General features: G+C 49.9%; 1 protein-coding gene across 17 annotated transcripts; it reads left to right on the plus strand.

Annotated features, from left to right (window-relative positions):
• The first annotated feature begins 1,134 nt into the window (after nucleotides 1–1,134).
• Nucleotides 1,135–11,007, plus strand: FTSJ1 (FtsJ RNA 2'-O-methyltransferase 1). Of its 17 annotated transcripts, none has more exons than XM_043571541.1 (13): nucleotides 1,135–1,424; nucleotides 3,229–3,400; nucleotides 3,640–3,709; nucleotides 3,814–3,904; nucleotides 4,236–4,314; nucleotides 5,918–5,970; nucleotides 6,056–6,109; nucleotides 6,196–6,298; nucleotides 6,402–6,485; nucleotides 7,175–7,278; nucleotides 7,365–7,562; nucleotides 7,768–7,809; nucleotides 10,425–11,007. In XM_043571541.1, the coding sequence occupies exons 2-12, from the start codon at nucleotides 3,265–3,267 to the stop codon at nucleotides 7,798–7,800; spliced, it is 1,005 nt and encodes a 334-aa protein (XP_043427476.1). In that variant the 5' UTR covers nucleotides 1,135–1,424; nucleotides 3,229–3,264; the 3' UTR covers nucleotides 7,801–7,809; nucleotides 10,425–11,007. The 17 variants fall into 17 exon arrangements, with proteins under 17 accessions (XP_043427476.1, XP_043427482.1, XP_043427484.1 ...); XM_043571547.1 differs by having other exon boundaries at nucleotides 3,229–3,385; XM_043571549.1 differs by having other exon boundaries at nucleotides 1,142–1,576; nucleotides 3,229–3,385.
• Nucleotides 11,008–17,307: the final 6,300 nt, after the last annotated feature.

Consider the following 17,307-nt stretch of genomic DNA (forward strand, 5'->3'; position numbering starts at 1 on the left):
TAAATAAGTTAGTTTTTTAAAAGGTGATATTCATGGGGCGCCTGGGTGGCGCAGTCGGTTAAGCGTCCGACTTCAGCCAGGTCACGATCTCGCGGTCCGTGAGTTCGAGCCCCGCGTCAGGCTCTGGGCTGACTGCTCAGAGCCTGGAGCCTGTTTCCGATTCTGTGTCTCCCTCTCTCTGCCCCTCCCCCGTTCATGCTCTGTCTCTCTCTGTCCCAAAAATAAATAAACGTTGAAAAAAAAATTTAAAAAAATAAAATAAAAGGTGATATTCAAAACTTGTCACTTCCTGATTATTTTACTACATTTCATTCTTTATGCTCTTGAGGAAATTTACCCCTATTTGAACTGTATGGTAGAAATATTACATAATGGTGCACTACCGCCATCTCTTCCGAACTCTGTGTTCCGTGACTACACTTTGGTAATTTAGAATCTGAAAGGACGATACTATGGAACCCATGTAAAACTGGCAAATGTGAGAAGTCAGGGCTTCCCCCCCCCCTTTCTCCCCGCCCAGAGAATCGCTTGTTAGTCATTTACCAGCACATCACTGAGAGCACTTTAGGTGCTTTGGCACATTGTAAACGCTATAATGAATGTTTCCATTATTCTATTTGCTTGTGCACTGGGTCGCATGATCCTTTTTTGTGGGTCGAAGTTCAAAACGTTTGAAGAACACAGAATTACAAAAGGACAGACGCTGTGCTAAAGTACACGCATTTAATCCTCCCAATAACTCTGTGAAGCCTATATTAGTGATCCCCATTTTACAGAGGGAGAAACTGAAGTTCTGAAAGGGTACAATTGAAGCAGCGCTATGAATTAGCTGACGTGGATTCGAATTTTGGCGCACAGCGGCTTCAGCGCTTTCGCGCACTAAATTAACGCACTTTCCTCACGCTCACGTTTGCGACCCTAGCAGTAACTTCACCTCGCGCCACGCCTAAAAGGAATGGGTGCCGTCGTGCTCGTTGCATCTTGGGAAATGTAGTCCCCAGTGAACCCGACGGTCCAAAAACACGAGGGGCGGGGAGTAAAGCGATCTTAGCCTTGGAACAGAAGAGTCCGTTCCAGAGCCTCGCGACATTTCGGCGTCCCGGTGCGCGATTTCAGCGGCTTGGGTCTTGCCCGTTGCATGCTGGGAACGGCAGTCCGCGAGACCGGCTACGTCGACACAAGATGACGGGGCTCACGTCGTACGTTCAGGTTGGCCCCGCGTCGCGCCGGAGCCTTCGCGTTCCGCGATGACAGGCCCCCCACGCTGTGGGGGCCCTTAGGCATGCGCGACAGGCATTCGGGTTGACTGAGAACACAAACTGAATCAGCCTTGCGACTTTTGGCCGGTCTGCGCTCTCGCCGAGGCTCGGGCTGCTCACGGACCGGTCTCCTTCGTCCCCCTTCTCCCCACTCCGAAAGCTAAGGTAGGCCCTGGGGTGCGGAGGATGGGGGTCCAGGCCGAGACGGTTGAGGCACACCTGCTCTGTCCCGCCGACGAGGGAAGGAGAGAAGTTCGCCTTCCGTGCTGCAGCCGCGTAGTCTGGGCGCCTGGTGCCGGGTGGGCTCCAGACCCAAGGTTTGTCTTTAGAAGGGAACCGCTGTGCGGGGTGGACGGAGGGGTGAGGGTGGGGGCTCAGGGGTCCAGATATCGGCGGAGCCTCCTTGAGTGGGGTCCGGTGGTCCCAATGGGGACATGGACGTTGAGGTAATGATGCGAGATCCGGAGTGTGGCCAGAGGACTGTTTAACGGAGGGGGCGGGTAGGTCGCATGAGGGTAATGAAGGTCTGATGGGCGTGTTACCGGGGAATCAGTGGGGGCTAATAGGAGTGTTTTAGTCAACATGCTCACGGGGGCGGGGGTGTGTTCATTGATTAACGAAGGGATAGTAGAATGGACAACTAGAAAGAAATTGGATAATTGGAGGTAGATGGGGTGTGATCTGTGATCCCTGAGGGATTGCTGGACGTGTGTGGTATTAAACAGGTTCATGAAGAGCGGCAGGCGATAGTAATAAAAAGGATAATGGTGAAGCAGTGGAGGGGATAATAGAGGCCAGTGGGAGTCATGATCAAGGAACTAATGGGGTCAGTGATCAAAGAAAAGTGAATGAGAGGTTGAAGGTGGGTTGTAGTCACGGGCTTTAGGTAACCAGGGCATGATAATTGTGGAATTAATGGGAACAGAGTGAGCAAAGGGAGGGTAATAGTAAGCTGCTGGATGTGATCATCAAGTGATTATTGATTGGGCGCTTGGGTGGCTCAGTTGGTTAAGCATCTGACTCTTGGTTTTGGCTCACATGATCTCACAGTTCATGGGTTCGGGCCCCACGACAGGTTCTTTACTGACAGCGGGGAGCCTGCTTGTGAATCTCTGTCTCCCTCCCTCTCTGACCCTCCCTGGCTTGTGTGCTCACTCGCTCTCAAAAAAAGAAATAAAAATTTAAAACTTAAAAAAGTGATTATTGAGGGGGCAAGGTGGGCATTGAGGGAGAATGGGGAACTGATGGTCATCAGGGATTAACGTGGTAATGAAGGGATTATAGGGGACTAATGGTGTGATATATGAGGGATCAGTTGGAGGGCTGAGTTAATGGGAGCTGATAAATCATAGTCACCGAGAGCTTAATGGGGAGTTAATAGGCCATGATCCTCTATGTATTAATGGAGCTTGATAAGGATGTAGTAATAAAGGAGTTACTGGGGACCTAATCATTTCGGGATTAATGGGGAATGGTGTGGAGAGAGATTAAGGGGGTGAGGAGTACAAGGAGGTAGTATTAGGATAATGAGGGTGAAAGCAAGGGATTGACAGCAGGATGATAGGGCTGTGTGAATCTAGGGGCCATGAAGACAGCTGGGGAGATGGTCAGTGAGATGTTAATGGTGGGTGGAGAAGGGTTCAAAGTGAGAGTTGTGGGGCTAAGTGTGTGCAGCATGGGTGGCAGCAGTGGGAGGTCAACAGGGTCAGTAATGGGTCATCTAGAAGTGTTGGGTTTGGGGGATCTGTGGGGTGAGTGGGGGGATCTTTGAGGGAGCAGTAGAGCCTTAGAATTCAGTGATGGGGTCCCTCGGGCCTTGTGAGGTCAGTGGGGTCAGTGACCGGGCTCCACTTTTCCCATCTGCTGAGTGAGCTGTCATGGGGCTCATGGGGAGTTTGTGTGGTTCTCACTGCCCTGCAGAAATAGGTGGGAGCCCACTCACCCAGTTACTGATATAGGGCGGCATCAGCTTACTGTTGGCAGGTCCCTGGGCAAACAGCGTGAGATGGGACGGACATCAAAGGACAAGCGGGATGTCTACTACCGCCTGGCCAAGGAGAATGGCTGGCGTGCCCGCAGTGCCTTCAAGCTGCTACAACTTGATGAGGAATTCCAACTCTTCCAAGGTCCCCACCTGGCGGGCGAGTCACCGGGGGATGGGGTGGGCAAAGGGAATGGACAAGTGGGCCATGTCTGCAGAGCTTCCTGTGGTAGGTGGGCTGACGTGGAGAGTCTGTGGGACAGGGGACAGGTAGGAAGAGGGACAGGTGCTTGAAAGGAGTTGGGCATGGATAGAATGTGGGAGAGGGGTGAACTTTGCAGGGCTCGAGGTTGGGGAGGTGGGTGCAACTGACCACTACACCTTCCTGTGTGTGCTCAGGCGTGACACGGGCAGTTGACCTGTGTGCAGCCCCGGGCAGCTGGAGCCAGGTGCTGAGCCAGAAAATTGGGTGAGTGTGGAGTCCCAGATGGGGTGGCCGGGAGGGGAGGGTAGGCCAGGTCAGGGATGAGCCAGGAGTGAAAACCAGGTTGACATGGGCCATGCTGTCTGCAGGGGTCAGGGCTCCGGCCATGTGGTGGCTGTGGACCTTCAGGCGATGGCTCCATTACCAGGTGTGTTACAGATCCAAGGGGACATCACCCAGGTAAGAGCATGGCTGGGGGCGTTGGGGTATATCTGGGGCGAGAGCCCCTCCAACCTGGGGGCTATGGAGAGTGGAAAAGAAAGAGCAAGAGAGCATAACCTGAGAGAAGCCAGAGAGAGCGTAGCAGTGGAGAAACAAGATCCGGCAGGTCGCCATCACAGAGACAGCCAGAAATGACAGTACTAGGTCCCGAGAGATGGAGCCCAGTCTTAGACCGGCAAAGCCTGAGGGTCTGGCTGACCCAGCGTTGCTGGCTAGGGCCGTGGGCAGGTGGGGTAAGAGGGCTGCGGACAGGGGGCCTGGGACCACTCATCCTCCCTCTCTTCCATAGCTGTCCACTGCCAAGGAGATCATCCAGCACTTTGAGGGCTGCCCCGCGGACCTAGTGGTGTGCGACGGGGCTCCCGATGGTAAACAGCAGGGGTTGGGAGGCCAGGCGGGGGCCCTGTGTGTGTCCTCCTCTGTGGCTCCCACCTCTGTTGGCTTCTTCACTATTTCAGCTACTCCCTGCCTCTCCCCTCTACTCTCAGCTGTTCCCCGCATCTATTAACTTCTCCCTACCCCTGCTTCCTGGTCTCTGCCTCTCTCTCCACACCATACCATTTTGGTTTTGTCTGTTATCTCCCTTCCCTTTGCTCATCTCTCACCTGCAATTGTCTATTTCTATTGTACTATGTGTTCATTCATTTTTTTTCAGTCAGCCATTCATTCAGTGCACATTTATTGAGCGCCCGTTGTGTGTCGGGCACTGTTCCACACATGGGAAAAATATTTGTGAATAAAATTCCACTAATCTGATCTCATAGACCTGATGTTCTAGTGGAAGCATATGGAAAAGAAACAAATGATAGCCATGTATCATGTGAAGAGGTGAGTGGTACCATGAGGAAATCAATGAAAAGGAGGAGGAGACAGGAAGTGCCTGTTGGAATTTTAAGTAAAGTGGATGGGAAGGCCCCCCCACCCTGACTTTAACACAGAGACCTAAAGGAGGTAAGAGAGTAGGTCAAGGGCATATCTGGAGAAAGAACAATCTGGGCAAGAGGACCAGCCAGTGCAAAGTCCCCAAGGTAGGAGCATGTTGGGCATGTATGAGGAATAGCGAGGATATCAGTGTGGTTGGATCAGAGTGAGGGGAGAGTGGTAGGAGGTGAGGTCAGAGAGTTGACAGAGGGCAAGATCCCGTGTGGGTCCTTGTGGGCCACAGTGAGGACTGTGGCTTTTTCACTGAGATGAGAGCTCGGAGGAAACCAGGAGAGGGTTGTGAGCAGAGGACAGCCATGCCTGACTCAGGTTGTAACAGGATCCCTTTGGCTGCTGTGAACAGTGTGAGGGTCGAGGGTGCAAGGAGGAGGCCACGGCAGTAGTCCAGGGAAGCGATGACAGTGGTAGCGGTGGTGGAGACGGGAAGAGGGTTGATCCAGGAGATCTTTTGAAAGTACAGCCGACCGGACTTGCTAATATTTGAACGTGGATGTGAGGAGAGAATGGAAGGTGTATGGTACTAAGGCTTTTGGCTGGATCAGCTGGAAGGATCGGATGAGATGGGGAAGATGGTGTAAGGAGTGGAGTTTGAGCAGGCAGGTCAGGAGTCTGGTCTTGGACATGTTGAGTCTGATCTATAGTCAGGCGTTCAGGGGAGCAGTCTGGGTTGGAGGTAGAAGTGATGGTAATGGTACTCGTGTAGGAATGCCTGGCTGGCTCAGGCAGTAGGGCGTGCGAGTCTTGATCTCGGGGTTGTAAGTTCGAACCCCATGTTGGATGTGGAGATTACTTTAAAAAATAAAATCTTTGAAAACAAATTAATGATACTTATGTGTAAGGTTGTTTTGAAAATTAAAATGAGTAAGGGTTGGGAGGTCAAAATAAGCCTCCAGTTGGCAGATATTACTTTGCAAGCAGAACCTTAGCAGTGAAAGAGCCTGGGATATGCTTTTAGCATTCTGACTTCTCTGGGACAGGAAGATGGCCAGAACTGGATGGCTCCCCCTAATACTGTTCCTCTTGCTGCAGTAACTGGCCTCCACGATGTTGATGAGTATATGCAGGCCCAGCTCCTCCTAGCTGTGAGTAACCTTGGCTGCCCCTGCCTCAGTTTGGACCCCTCATGCCCGTCTCCACCTCAGCCTTAGCCATTTGTCCCACCCACAGGCTCTGAACATTGCTACACACGTCTTGAAGCCAGGGGGCTGCTTTGTAGCCAAGGTAAGTCTCAGAGAACCTGGTGAGGGGTCAAGAGAGGTCCTCGAGGGCCGCCTTCATGCCTTCATCTCTGCCTCCTCCCCCTACAGATCTTCCGAGGCCGGGATGTGACCTTGATCTACAGCCAGCTGCGTGTCTTCTTCTCCAGTGTGCTGTGTGCCAAGCCCAGGAGCAGCCGCAACTCCAGCATAGGTCAGTGGGGTGGAAAGGCCGGGCAGGTGGATTCGCGTCTTGGGGACACATCCTGTGCAGGGCAGAGGCAGCAGTCTCCCCTCACTCCACCTTCCACCCACAGAGGCCTTCGCTGTCTGTCAGGGTTATGACCCCCCTGCGGGCTTCCTTCCGGATCTGACAAAGCCCCTGCTGGACCACTCATACGGTGAGAGCCAGAGCCCTGGGCCTCTCCCTAGGGAGACTTCCGCCCCCTTATGGAATTTCTATCTCAGGAGGGCCCTCAGCCCCACCCCTTGGTGGAAACTTACCCTTTGTTGAAATTCTGTCCCAAGATGATCCTTAGCCCCACCATGTGGTAGAAATTCCACCCCTGTATGGATGTTTTGTCCTAGGAGGACCTTCATCCTGGTCCTCTAAGGGTTACTGTCAAGTCTGGTGAACATTCTGTCCTGAGTCCTGCCCCAGTGGAGATTCCTCCTACCTCAGATTCTAGCCTAGGAAGACTCGGTCATGCCCGCAGGTGGATACTGCACCCCTGCATAAGAATTTTGCCCCGAGAGAGTCTTTAGCCTGGTCCACAGTGGGAAAAGGCACAGAGTCTGCTCTTAACTTAAGCACGCTTGAGTGAGACAGAGTTCAGGCAGCGTATGGTAGAATGGCAGGTGGATATAAGTGCAGTGTGAGGAAAGCAGGGGAAGGTGATATTTTAGAACAGATGATCATGGAGGGCTTTCCTAAGGAGGTGATCTGAACCAAATGAAGTATTCCTGGTGAAGGAGTGTGAGAGTAGCTGGTAGATACATGGGGAAGACTCCGTACCCTTGCTGTAGCCCAAGTCCTAACTGGTCCCAGGCATCCCAGCCCTGTCCTGTCTTATTTCTCCCTGCTTGTCAGATCCAGACTTCAACCAATTAGATGGACCCACTCGCATCATTGTGCCATTTGTGACCTGTGGGGACCTGAGCTCCTATGATTCAGACCGCAGTTACCCACTGGACGTGAGTGCCTGACCAACAGTAGGTGGATGGGGGCTCTGTCCTAGGTTCCCAGGTCCTCATCGTCCCCCCACCATGTGTCCCTGCAGCTGGAGGACGGCTCAGAGTACAAGTACACTCCACCCACGCAGCCCCCCATCTCACCACCGTACCAGGAGGCCTGCACGTTGAAGAAGAAAGGGCGGCTGGCCAAGGAGATCCGCCCCCAGGACTGCCCCATCAGCACTGTAGATGCGATGCCCCAGCCCCTGGCTGCTCCACAGCGCCACACCCTGCTGCCCTCTGAGGTCTGGAAACACGTGTCCCTGAGCCCAGTGACACCCCCCCCCCAGCTTTAACTGCACTTTGTTCTACGCCCAGATCACATGGTTTCTGGGGCCAAAACACTCCTCCCTGCCTCCTAAGAGCTATAAAAATCAGTGGGTAAGACCAAGTCTACTGAATGGAAAAGCTTAGGCAAATATCTGAGTCCTTTTTCTTTTTCTTGGGTAGGTGGAAGACAATGGAATGAATTGTTCGCCTTAATACATTCAGGTAAATTTGCCTTTTTATCTGAGAGTTTGAGTAAAGGGCACCTTCAAGAAAAAGCTCAGTAAAATTTCACCTTTGAAATTTTTACTTTGGTAAGATTTCAGTCAGCCAGCCTTTACAGAGTACCTGATGCTGTGTTCCAGGAACTGCTTTAAGCATTTTACATATTGAGGCATTGAGTAAACATTTATTAAGCACATGCTATTTGCTGGGCATTGTTCCAGGTTGGGAGATAAAGCAGGGAACAAAACAGGCAAAACTCCTGGCCCTCATGGATCTTCTAGATTGGGAAAGAGGTAATAAAAACAGCTTATGAGTGCAGGAGTTTCTACACATGGATACACATGGACACACCCACTACATACACACATATATATATACGTACACATTTATAGCTCACATTTCCCTGTAGCTTGAATTGTAACATTGTATATATACACAGGTGTATTATACACACACACACACACACACACACACACACACATACATATATGAAGGTAATATGGGATATGAAAAATTTTTTAAGTTTTTTTATTTTGAGAGAGCATGAGCAGGGGAGAGGCAGAGAGAAGGAGAGAGAGAATCCCAAGCAGGCTCCACACTGTCAGCACAGAGCCCGACACGGGGTTTGAATGAGTCAGATGCTTATCCAACTGAGCCACCCAGGCACCCCTGAATATGTTTTTAAATAAAGTAGGGTAAAGAGAATCAGGAATTCTAGGAGTGCCAGTTTGCAGCTTTTAAAAGGGTTGCCACGGAAGGGCTTGCTGAGATAATGTCTGAGCAAAGACCTGAAGGAAGATGAGGCAGGGGATCCGTGTGTTTATCTAGGGGAAGAACGTTCCACGGAGAGGAAATAGCACATCCAAAGACCCTGAGGTGGAACCATGCCTGGTGTGTGAGGCAGCAGTGAGGGGCCAGTTTGCCTGTAGCAGAGTGGGCTAAACCTGTCTGTGCTGGAGGACTTCTTATCCTCGGGAAGTCATGTTAGAGGAAGTCCCTTTCTGACACTGGCGTAGCAGGTTTTTAGACCAAGTCTTCTGTTAAAGAAATGAGAGGTGCCTGGGTGGCTCAGTCACTTAAGCGTCCAACTCTTGATTTCAGCTCAGGTCATGATCTCATGGTGCATGAGCTCGAGCCCCACCTCAGGCTCCGCACTAATGGGCTCTAATTTAATGACACAGAGCCTGCTTGGGATTCATATATTCTCTCTCTCTCTCTCTCTCTCTCTCTCTCTCTCTCTCTCTCTCTCAAAAATAAATAAATGAAATTTAGAATCCTTTTTTAAAAAAAGAAGCAAAAAGGATACCTTTTTAAAAATGAAACAGTGATGGAGCACCTGGGTGGCTCAGTCGGTTGAGCATCCGACTTTGGCTCAGGTCATGATCTCATGGTCTGTGAGTTCGAGCCCCGCGTTGGGCTCTGTGCTGACAGCTCGGAGCCTGGAGCCTGCTTCGGATTCTGTGTCTCCCTCTCTCTCTCTGACCCTCCCCCGTTCATGCTCTGTCTCTCTCTGTCTCAAAAATAAATAAAACATTAAAAAAATTTTTTTAAATGAAACAGTGAATCACAGTGGGAAAACATTATTTACCATCCCTATGTATAATATCCTCTATATTAAAAAGCTCCTATAGGGGCACCTAGGTGGCTCGGTGGCTTAAGCGTCTGACTTCAGCTTAGGTCATGATCTCACAGTTCACAAGTATAAGCCCCACATGGGGCTCTGTGCTGACAGCTCAGAGCCTGGAACCTTCTTCGGATTCTGTGTCTCCCTCTCTCTCTGCCCCTCCCCTGCTCACTCTCATAAAATCTCTGTCTCTCTTTCTCTCTCTCTCAAAAATATTTTAAAAATTTTTTTTGAAGAAAATAGAATAGCTAACAAGCACATCAAAAGCTGTCTCTCAGGGAAATGCAAGCTAAAACTAAGATGATTGGCAATACTAAGTGTCCGGAAGAACATGCAACAATGGAAACCCTCATATATACCAGTTAGCCATTGTCTAAAGCTACATGTCTAAATCGTTAGCCATTGTCTAAAGCTGCATGTGTGCTAGTTCCACTCCTGAGAAATAAGTACTGGAATTCCTACCGGGCACTATTTGTACCCCCAGACTAGATAGAGCCCAAACATCCATTGACTATAGAATGGATCATTAAATCACAGTATATTCAGGAGCCCCTGGATGGCTCAGTCAGTTAAGCAGCTGACTTCAGCTCAGGTCATGATCTTGCGGTTCGTGAGTTGGAGCCCCACATCAGGCTCTGTGCTGACAGCTTGGAGACTGGAGCCTGCTTCGGATTCTGGGTCTCCCTCTCTGCCCCTCCCCCACTCACACTCTGTCTCTCTCTTTCAAAAATAAATAAACATTAAAAAAAAATCATGGTATATTCACAGCAGAGAAGTACACAGCAATGAAAATGAACATTCTACAGCTATAAAAAAATAACACCATGTCACTCATTAAACTGAATGTATATAAAACATTTGTGTATTTGTTAAGGTTCACAATAGAAATGGGGGAAAAGTCACAAAACTGTTAGTACCTGCAGGAACGATCATTACAGTAGAAGAAAGTGGGAAATGTACTTGTTAAAACTTTCTTTCTCCTTGGTTTTAGTTAGCTGGCAATCTGATATAACTCGGAAGCTGTTTGCTGTCAGGAAAATGAGAACTGGCATTGATGAACTTGTTTTCAAAAATCTCATCATCGGGTCCTGAGCATCCGAGTGGGAACCTGCAACAACCACCATGAACACAGCAAGGAAAGAAACATCACAGAACGCCTGTCTGTGCTGCAGAGGGGATTCTTGAGCCAGGTTTTGCCTCCTCTCTCAGTCTTTCCAGGGGCATCCTGGTTATGTCCAGAATTCACCCCCAAAACAGGGATTCTTAACCCGGATAGAAATCAGGGGTATCTGTGAACATAACGGAGGAAAATATTACATCTTTATTTTCACTAATACTGAACTGAAATTTCACTAATATAACTGAAATGTAGCTTTACCCCCAAATACAAATGCTGGCAACAATTCACAATACTAAAAGCAGTGCCTGTACCTTCCCACCAATATAAATCAGTTCCTTTTTAATGTTGAGGTTTTTGCAGGCATCTTGAAATCCTGTTCACGTTTATCACTACTTTGAATTATAGAAGATCTTATAATTTGATGTTCTAATAAAAAAGTCAATATATTACTGTATCCCAGTACTGTTTCATTTGAATATATATAGTAATATTTTTCCCATTGAGGTATAATTGACAATAACATTATATAAATTTAAAGTATACAGCTGAATTCGATACATACCTAACAGTAAGTTAACATGCATCACCTCATGGTTACAAAGTATTTTCTTGTGATAGGAGCTTTTAAGACCTACTCTCTTAGAACTTTTCACATATATAATATTGATAATTCTAGTCACTATGCAGTACATTATATCCCTGAACTTATATGTATAACTCCAAGTTTGTACCTTTTTTGACTACCTTCACCCATTTTGTCCCCTGTCCCTGGTGACCACTGATTTGTTGTATGTTTCCTTGAGTTTGGTTTTTTTAGATTCCACATGTAAGTGAGATCTTCACTTCCCAGTATTTGCCTTTCTCTGACTTACTTCACTTAGCACAATGCCCTCCAGGTCCATCTGTGTTGTCACAAATGGCAGGATTTCTTTCCTTTTTATGGCTAGATAATATTCCATTGTATATATAAATACATACACCACACTTTCTTTATCCATTCATCTGTCCACAGACACCTAGGTTGTTTCCATAATTTGGTTATAAGATCCCCTATTAAAGATGTCAGAAAGGGGGCACCTGGGTGGCTCAGTCGTTTAAGCATCCGATTTTGGCTGAGGTCATGATTTCACAGTTCATGGATTCGAGCCCCACATCTGGCTGTCTGCTGTCAGTGCAGAGCCTGCTTCGGATCCTCTGTCTCCCTCTCTGCTCCTACCCTGCTCACTCTCTTTCTCTCAGAAATAAACATTAAAAAAAAAAAAGATGTCAGAAAGCCTTGACTGCAGTGCTGAATTTCTACAATTTAGCAAACAGGAGCTAACAGACTCACCAGCTACAAACTCACCAGAGCCTGGTTCTGCCTGTATCTTTACTCCTGTATCTTCAGAAGCACGGTCTCTGTCTGTGCCTCCGTTCAGTGGCCTCAGGACCACGCACATCCCAGTCGGTGACCCTAGATGTTTCTGTGTGACCCTAAGAATGTCCATACTGTCTGTAATGCCAGATGTCGGGGGTGGGGGACACACCGTGGAATGTTAACCCAGGAGTTTTGTCACCCAAGCAGTGTGACCCCAGAAGTGTATGACAAAAGTGCCCTCACAACAGCCTATGTGACCACAGCAGTATCCACACCCATTACCGCACAAATTCAACATGTCTACACTAGAATCTGAGGCCCCAGGAGTGCAAGCCTATCCCCATCGCCCCAAGAGTATCCATCTAATCCAGGAGTATAGGGACACCTGGGTGACTCAATCGGTTAAGCATCCAACTTCAGCTGAGGTCACAATCTCGTGGTTCATGGGTTCGAGTCCTGCATCGGGCTCTGTGCTGACAGCTCGGAGCCTGGAGCCAGCTTCAGATTCTGTGTCTCCCTCTCTCTCTGCCCCTTCCCTGCTTCCACTCTGTCTCACTCTATCAAAAATAAACATTAAAAAAAATTAAATTTCCAGGAGTGTAAACACACCAGCCTTTGGGACCTGGTGGGTATCTGCATCTCAGGCTCTGTGTCCCTGTGTGACATCCAACATATACACACGCAAGTTCCTGTGATGAGAGCAATGCCCAATCCCCAGAATGTGTGACCCAGCGATTTCCACACCCCTGTGTGGCTCAGGAAGGACCAGCCTGACCCAGGCCCAGTCTCTGACTTCGAGAGCACCCCGTCTGGCCCTGAGTGTGGATACCCTAGCCTTACAACTCCAGGGCTGTCCACGCCCCTCGATGTGACCAAAGCCAGTTTATCCACAGAGGTATGTGTACCCCATGCCACGTGTCCCCAGTTGAGCCCTTACCTTAGTCTGACTCCTGGAGTATTTCCACCCCAGTCTGTGATGATAGTTTATTTTCCAGTCTGTGAACCTAGGCTTGCCATAACCCGGTCTGTGTCGCCCCAAAAGGGCACACACCCCAGTCTGACCACTAGTTTGTCAGTTCCTTGGACTGTGTGACAACAATGGATATCTGTTCCCCAGTCTATGGCACCTCAGGGGTCACCACACCTCAGTCATCGTCTCCCCAGGGACGTCTACAACGCAGTTCATGTCACCACAAGATTATGTGCACTCCAGTTCGTATGATACCTGGAGTAATCAAAAACAGTCTCTGTGACCCTCTAAGTGTCCAGATCCCAGAGCTCGTGACCACAGAGTTGTGAAAACTCCAATTTGACCACAGATGTGCCCCCTGCCGAGTATGTCAGTCCGTGGTAGTGCCCACACCTCAGTGACCTCACCAATGGTCATATGTCAGCCTTTGTCACCACAGGAGTGTTCCTCCACATGTGATCCCGGGAATCCCCAGACCCCAGTGTGTGTCCTCAGGAACATACCCCCATCTGTGTTACTGCAGAATTGTTCACACCCCAGCCTGTCACCATGGGCTTTCCACCTCCCGGTCAGTGTCCCCTAGGAGTGATCATTCCCCAGACCTTGAAATGCCAGAAGTGTCCACACCCCAGTCTGTGTCACCCCAGGAGGGCCCACAGCCAGCCTGTTTCTCTGGAAATGTCCACACAATAGCCTGTCTGTGTAACCCCAGGATGATCAACTTTCTGTGTGACAAGAGTAGCCACCACCCAGTCTTCATGTCCCCAGGGTGGCATACTCTTACCTGTGTGACTTCCAGGGTTTTTACACCCTAGGCTGTATGGTCAAACAAGTCTCCACGCCCCAAACTCTGACACCGGGGAGTCACTCTCTGGTCTACAACTCTAGGATAGTTTCCACACGTCAGTCTCTGTGGCCCCAAATTCATTCACTATATTGTGTGTGTGGCCACAGGAGTGTCCATTTCCCAGTCTGTGTGACTCTGGGAGTAGCCAAGCTCCAGTCTGTATGATTCCAGGAGTGTCCACATCCCAAACAATGTGAGCAAGGGGGTGTCTACACCCCAGCACATGGAACCACAAACATGTTCTCTTCCGTGTCTCTATGACCACGGATGAGTCCCGGTCGTGTCCACATCCCAATGTTTGACTACAGAAACCTCCACAGCCCAGCCCGTGTGACCCCAGGACTGTCTACCCACTCAGTGTGAATCCAGAAGTGGCAAGAGCTTTGCCTTATGTGACCAAAGGTGTTTCCACACCGCAGTCTCAGTGGCATCATGAGTGTGTTCATGTCAAACTGTGATCACAGAGGTGTCCACACTCCAGCCTGGGGGACACCACAGGTGTCTGCAGCCCAGCCTGGGATGTTCCAGGAGTGGTTTTGCCCCAGTCCAGCCACTTCAGGAGTGTCTCCCCGCCCCAGTCTCCATGACCTGAGTGTGTCCACACCTAAGTTTCTGTGACAGAAGCTATGTCCAATCCTGAGTGTATTTGACTCCAGTGTTGTCCAAACGGCACAGCGTCCAGCACAGTGTTGTGCACGCCCCAGTCTGTGTGGCCTCGTGAAGGTGTGCTCCCATCAGGACGACCACAGGCATATGAAATTCCTCCCACCAGGATGACCAACCTGTAATGACTGGTGGGTCCACACTCCAGTCTAGGTGACCCAGAGAGGACACCCCCCCCAATCTGGGTGACCAAAGAAGTCTCCACATCCCAGTATGTGTGGCCACAGGGGTGGTGATCTCCCATTCAGTGTGACCAGCGGAGTACCCACGCAAAATTCTGTGTGACCACAGGGGTGCCCACCCCCCATCTGTGTGTCTCGAGAGACATCTCTGCTCCAGTTGGTGTGATCCCAATAGAGTCCACACCACAAGCTGTGTGACCACAAGAGTGTCCATGGCCAAGCCTATGATAATCCAGGAGTATCCATGCCACAGCCATTTGGCCACAGTGGCATCTACCTCCCAGTTCATGCATCTTCAGCAATGTCCTTGTCCTAGTTTGTGACCCTAGGCATCTCCAGAGCCCAGAATTTGTGTTTTTTTAAAGTTTATTTATTTTCAGAGGGGGGGGGCACAGAGAGAGGGGGACAGAGGATATGAAGCGGGCTCCACAGACAGCAGAGAGCCTGATGTGGGGCTTGAACTCACGAACTGGGAGATCATGAGCAGAGCAGAAGTCAGTCGTTCAACCAACTGAGCCACCCAGGTGCCCCAGACCCCACAATTTGTGATTGAGTGTGTCCAAAGTTGTGATTGAGTGTGTCCAGAAGATACCAGATCATAATCCATGTGACCCCAGGAGTGTCCACACCCCTAACGAGGTGATCTGAGAGATGTCCAAACTCATCTGTGTGACGCCAATGTTGTCCACACGCCACTCTGTATGGCACCAAAAATGTCCACCTACCAATCCCTAGACTCTAAGAGAACACATCTCAGTCTGTGACACTTTAGGAATGGCCACACCCCATTCTGTGTGACTTTAGCCATGTCCACATCCCAGTCTGGGTGACCCCTAAAGCCTCCACATCCTAATGTGTGACCCCAGGAGGGACCAAGCCTGGTCTCTGTGACCCTAGGAGGTCCACACTCCAGTCAGTATGTCCCCAGGGTTGCTTACACCCAAATCTAGTGACTTCATGAGTGTCTATACCGCCATATGTTTGATCCTGGGAGGGTTCCCTCGCGACTGTGTGACCCTGAGAGGATCCATACACAAATCAGTGTGACCCTAGAAGCAGTCATGTCTGGAGGAAGAGTGATCCAAACAAAGGGAAAAGCCCGTGCAAAGGCCCTGAGGTGGGAGCATTCTAGGTACAGTAGGGGAACAGAGAGGAGACCAGTGTGGTGGGAGCAGAGTGAGTGCAGGGGCCAGTGGCAGGAGGTGAAGTTGGAGAGGTGACAAGGGCTGGGACTGGAGAGCCTTGTAGGCCACAAAAAGGACTTTTGCTTTTTCTCGGAGAGATGGAAACACAGCAAAGGTCCGAGCAGAGGAGAGCTGAGGGCTGACTTGGGTTGTAACAGAAGCCTCTGGCTGCTGTGAGGACAGACTGAAGCCCCCGAATCAGATCAGAGATGAGGCTGATCTGTGGATGGCAGTGGCCCCAGGGGCCAGCACCAGAACCACTTGACAGGTTTCGCCAGGTTTCTATGTAGTAGAGTTCCAGCCCTCCTCCTGTCCCCCAGAAATGGGAGAAGCCATGGGGACTGAGTGAAGATGACCTCAGTATAAGGCCTTAGGTCAGCCCTGCATTTCCCCAGGTCCCGGGTTTTCCCCTTTGGCAGATAAGTATAAATCTTTCCTTCCCTGCCAGTCTCTCCTGAGAGTCTCTACTCGCCGATTCTCTCCAACCACACCAGCCTCCTTGACGTTCCTCAAATACACCAAGCACTATTCCCACCTCAGGGCCTTTGCACCTGTCATTGCCCCTGTACCTGGACACTTTTTCCAAAATATATAGGTAGTTCAGAGTTACATGGCTGCCCCCTTCATTTTCTTTTATTTGCTTAAAGATCATCTCGGGAAGCCTTCCCTGACTATGCAGAACAGCACCCCATCCCTCTCTAACCCTGCATCCTGCCTTGTTTTCTTCACAGCACTTAGCACTTCCTAATAATAAACATCTACTTGTCAAGTCAGCCAGGACCCTGAGTGTAGCCACCAGGGAGGCGGGGTACACAGGGCACACACAGGTGGAATTTTGAAGGGACCATTTACGGAGGTACAAGGAGGGTTCAAGAAACCAATCACGCTGCTGAGCTGCCTCAAGACTGGCAGCGGAGGAGTGCTGTGACCATTCCTAGGCTTGAGAGGGCAGGAAAGGAAACAGTGTTCCTGAACCCTAGGGGAAGCTGGAGCCCAGCGCTGACCGGTGAGCACCTGGCTTTCTGTGTCCTCCCACTGTCCAGTTACCTGCCAAGGCCTCTCAGGCCAGCTCAGTTGGAAGCCAGCTATGGCAGACTCCAGCTGATAAAGTTCACACAGTCAACCTCTTGGGACACAGAGCAGGGGAAGGAGGGAGAATGGACTGGGGGACAAATGGAATATCCAGCAGCTTAATTTAGTGTTTTCTACCATCTATCAAATAATACCAAGTGGGGCGCCTGGGTGGCTCAGTTGGTTAAGCGTCTGACTTCGGCTGAGGTCATGATCTCGAGTTTTGTGAGTTTGAGCCCCGCATCGGGCTCTGTGCTAATGGCTCGGAGCCTGGAGCCTGCTTTGGATTCTGGGTCTCCCTCTCTCTCTGCCCCTCCCCCACTCGCAGTCTGTCTGTCTATCTCTCAAAAATAAATAAACATTAAAAGAATTATATTAATAATAATAATAATAATAAAAATAATACCGAGTATGGGAAGTCCCTGAAGGACAGGGGTTTGTATGTGTTGTATTCCCTTCTGTGTTTTTAGTACCTAGAAC

The sequence above is a fragment of the Prionailurus bengalensis genome, chromosome X (assembly GCF_016509475.1).
Source record: "Prionailurus bengalensis isolate Pbe53 chromosome X, Fcat_Pben_1.1_paternal_pri, whole genome shotgun sequence".
Classification (NCBI taxonomy): Eukaryota; Metazoa; Chordata; class Mammalia; order Carnivora; family Felidae; genus Prionailurus; species Prionailurus bengalensis.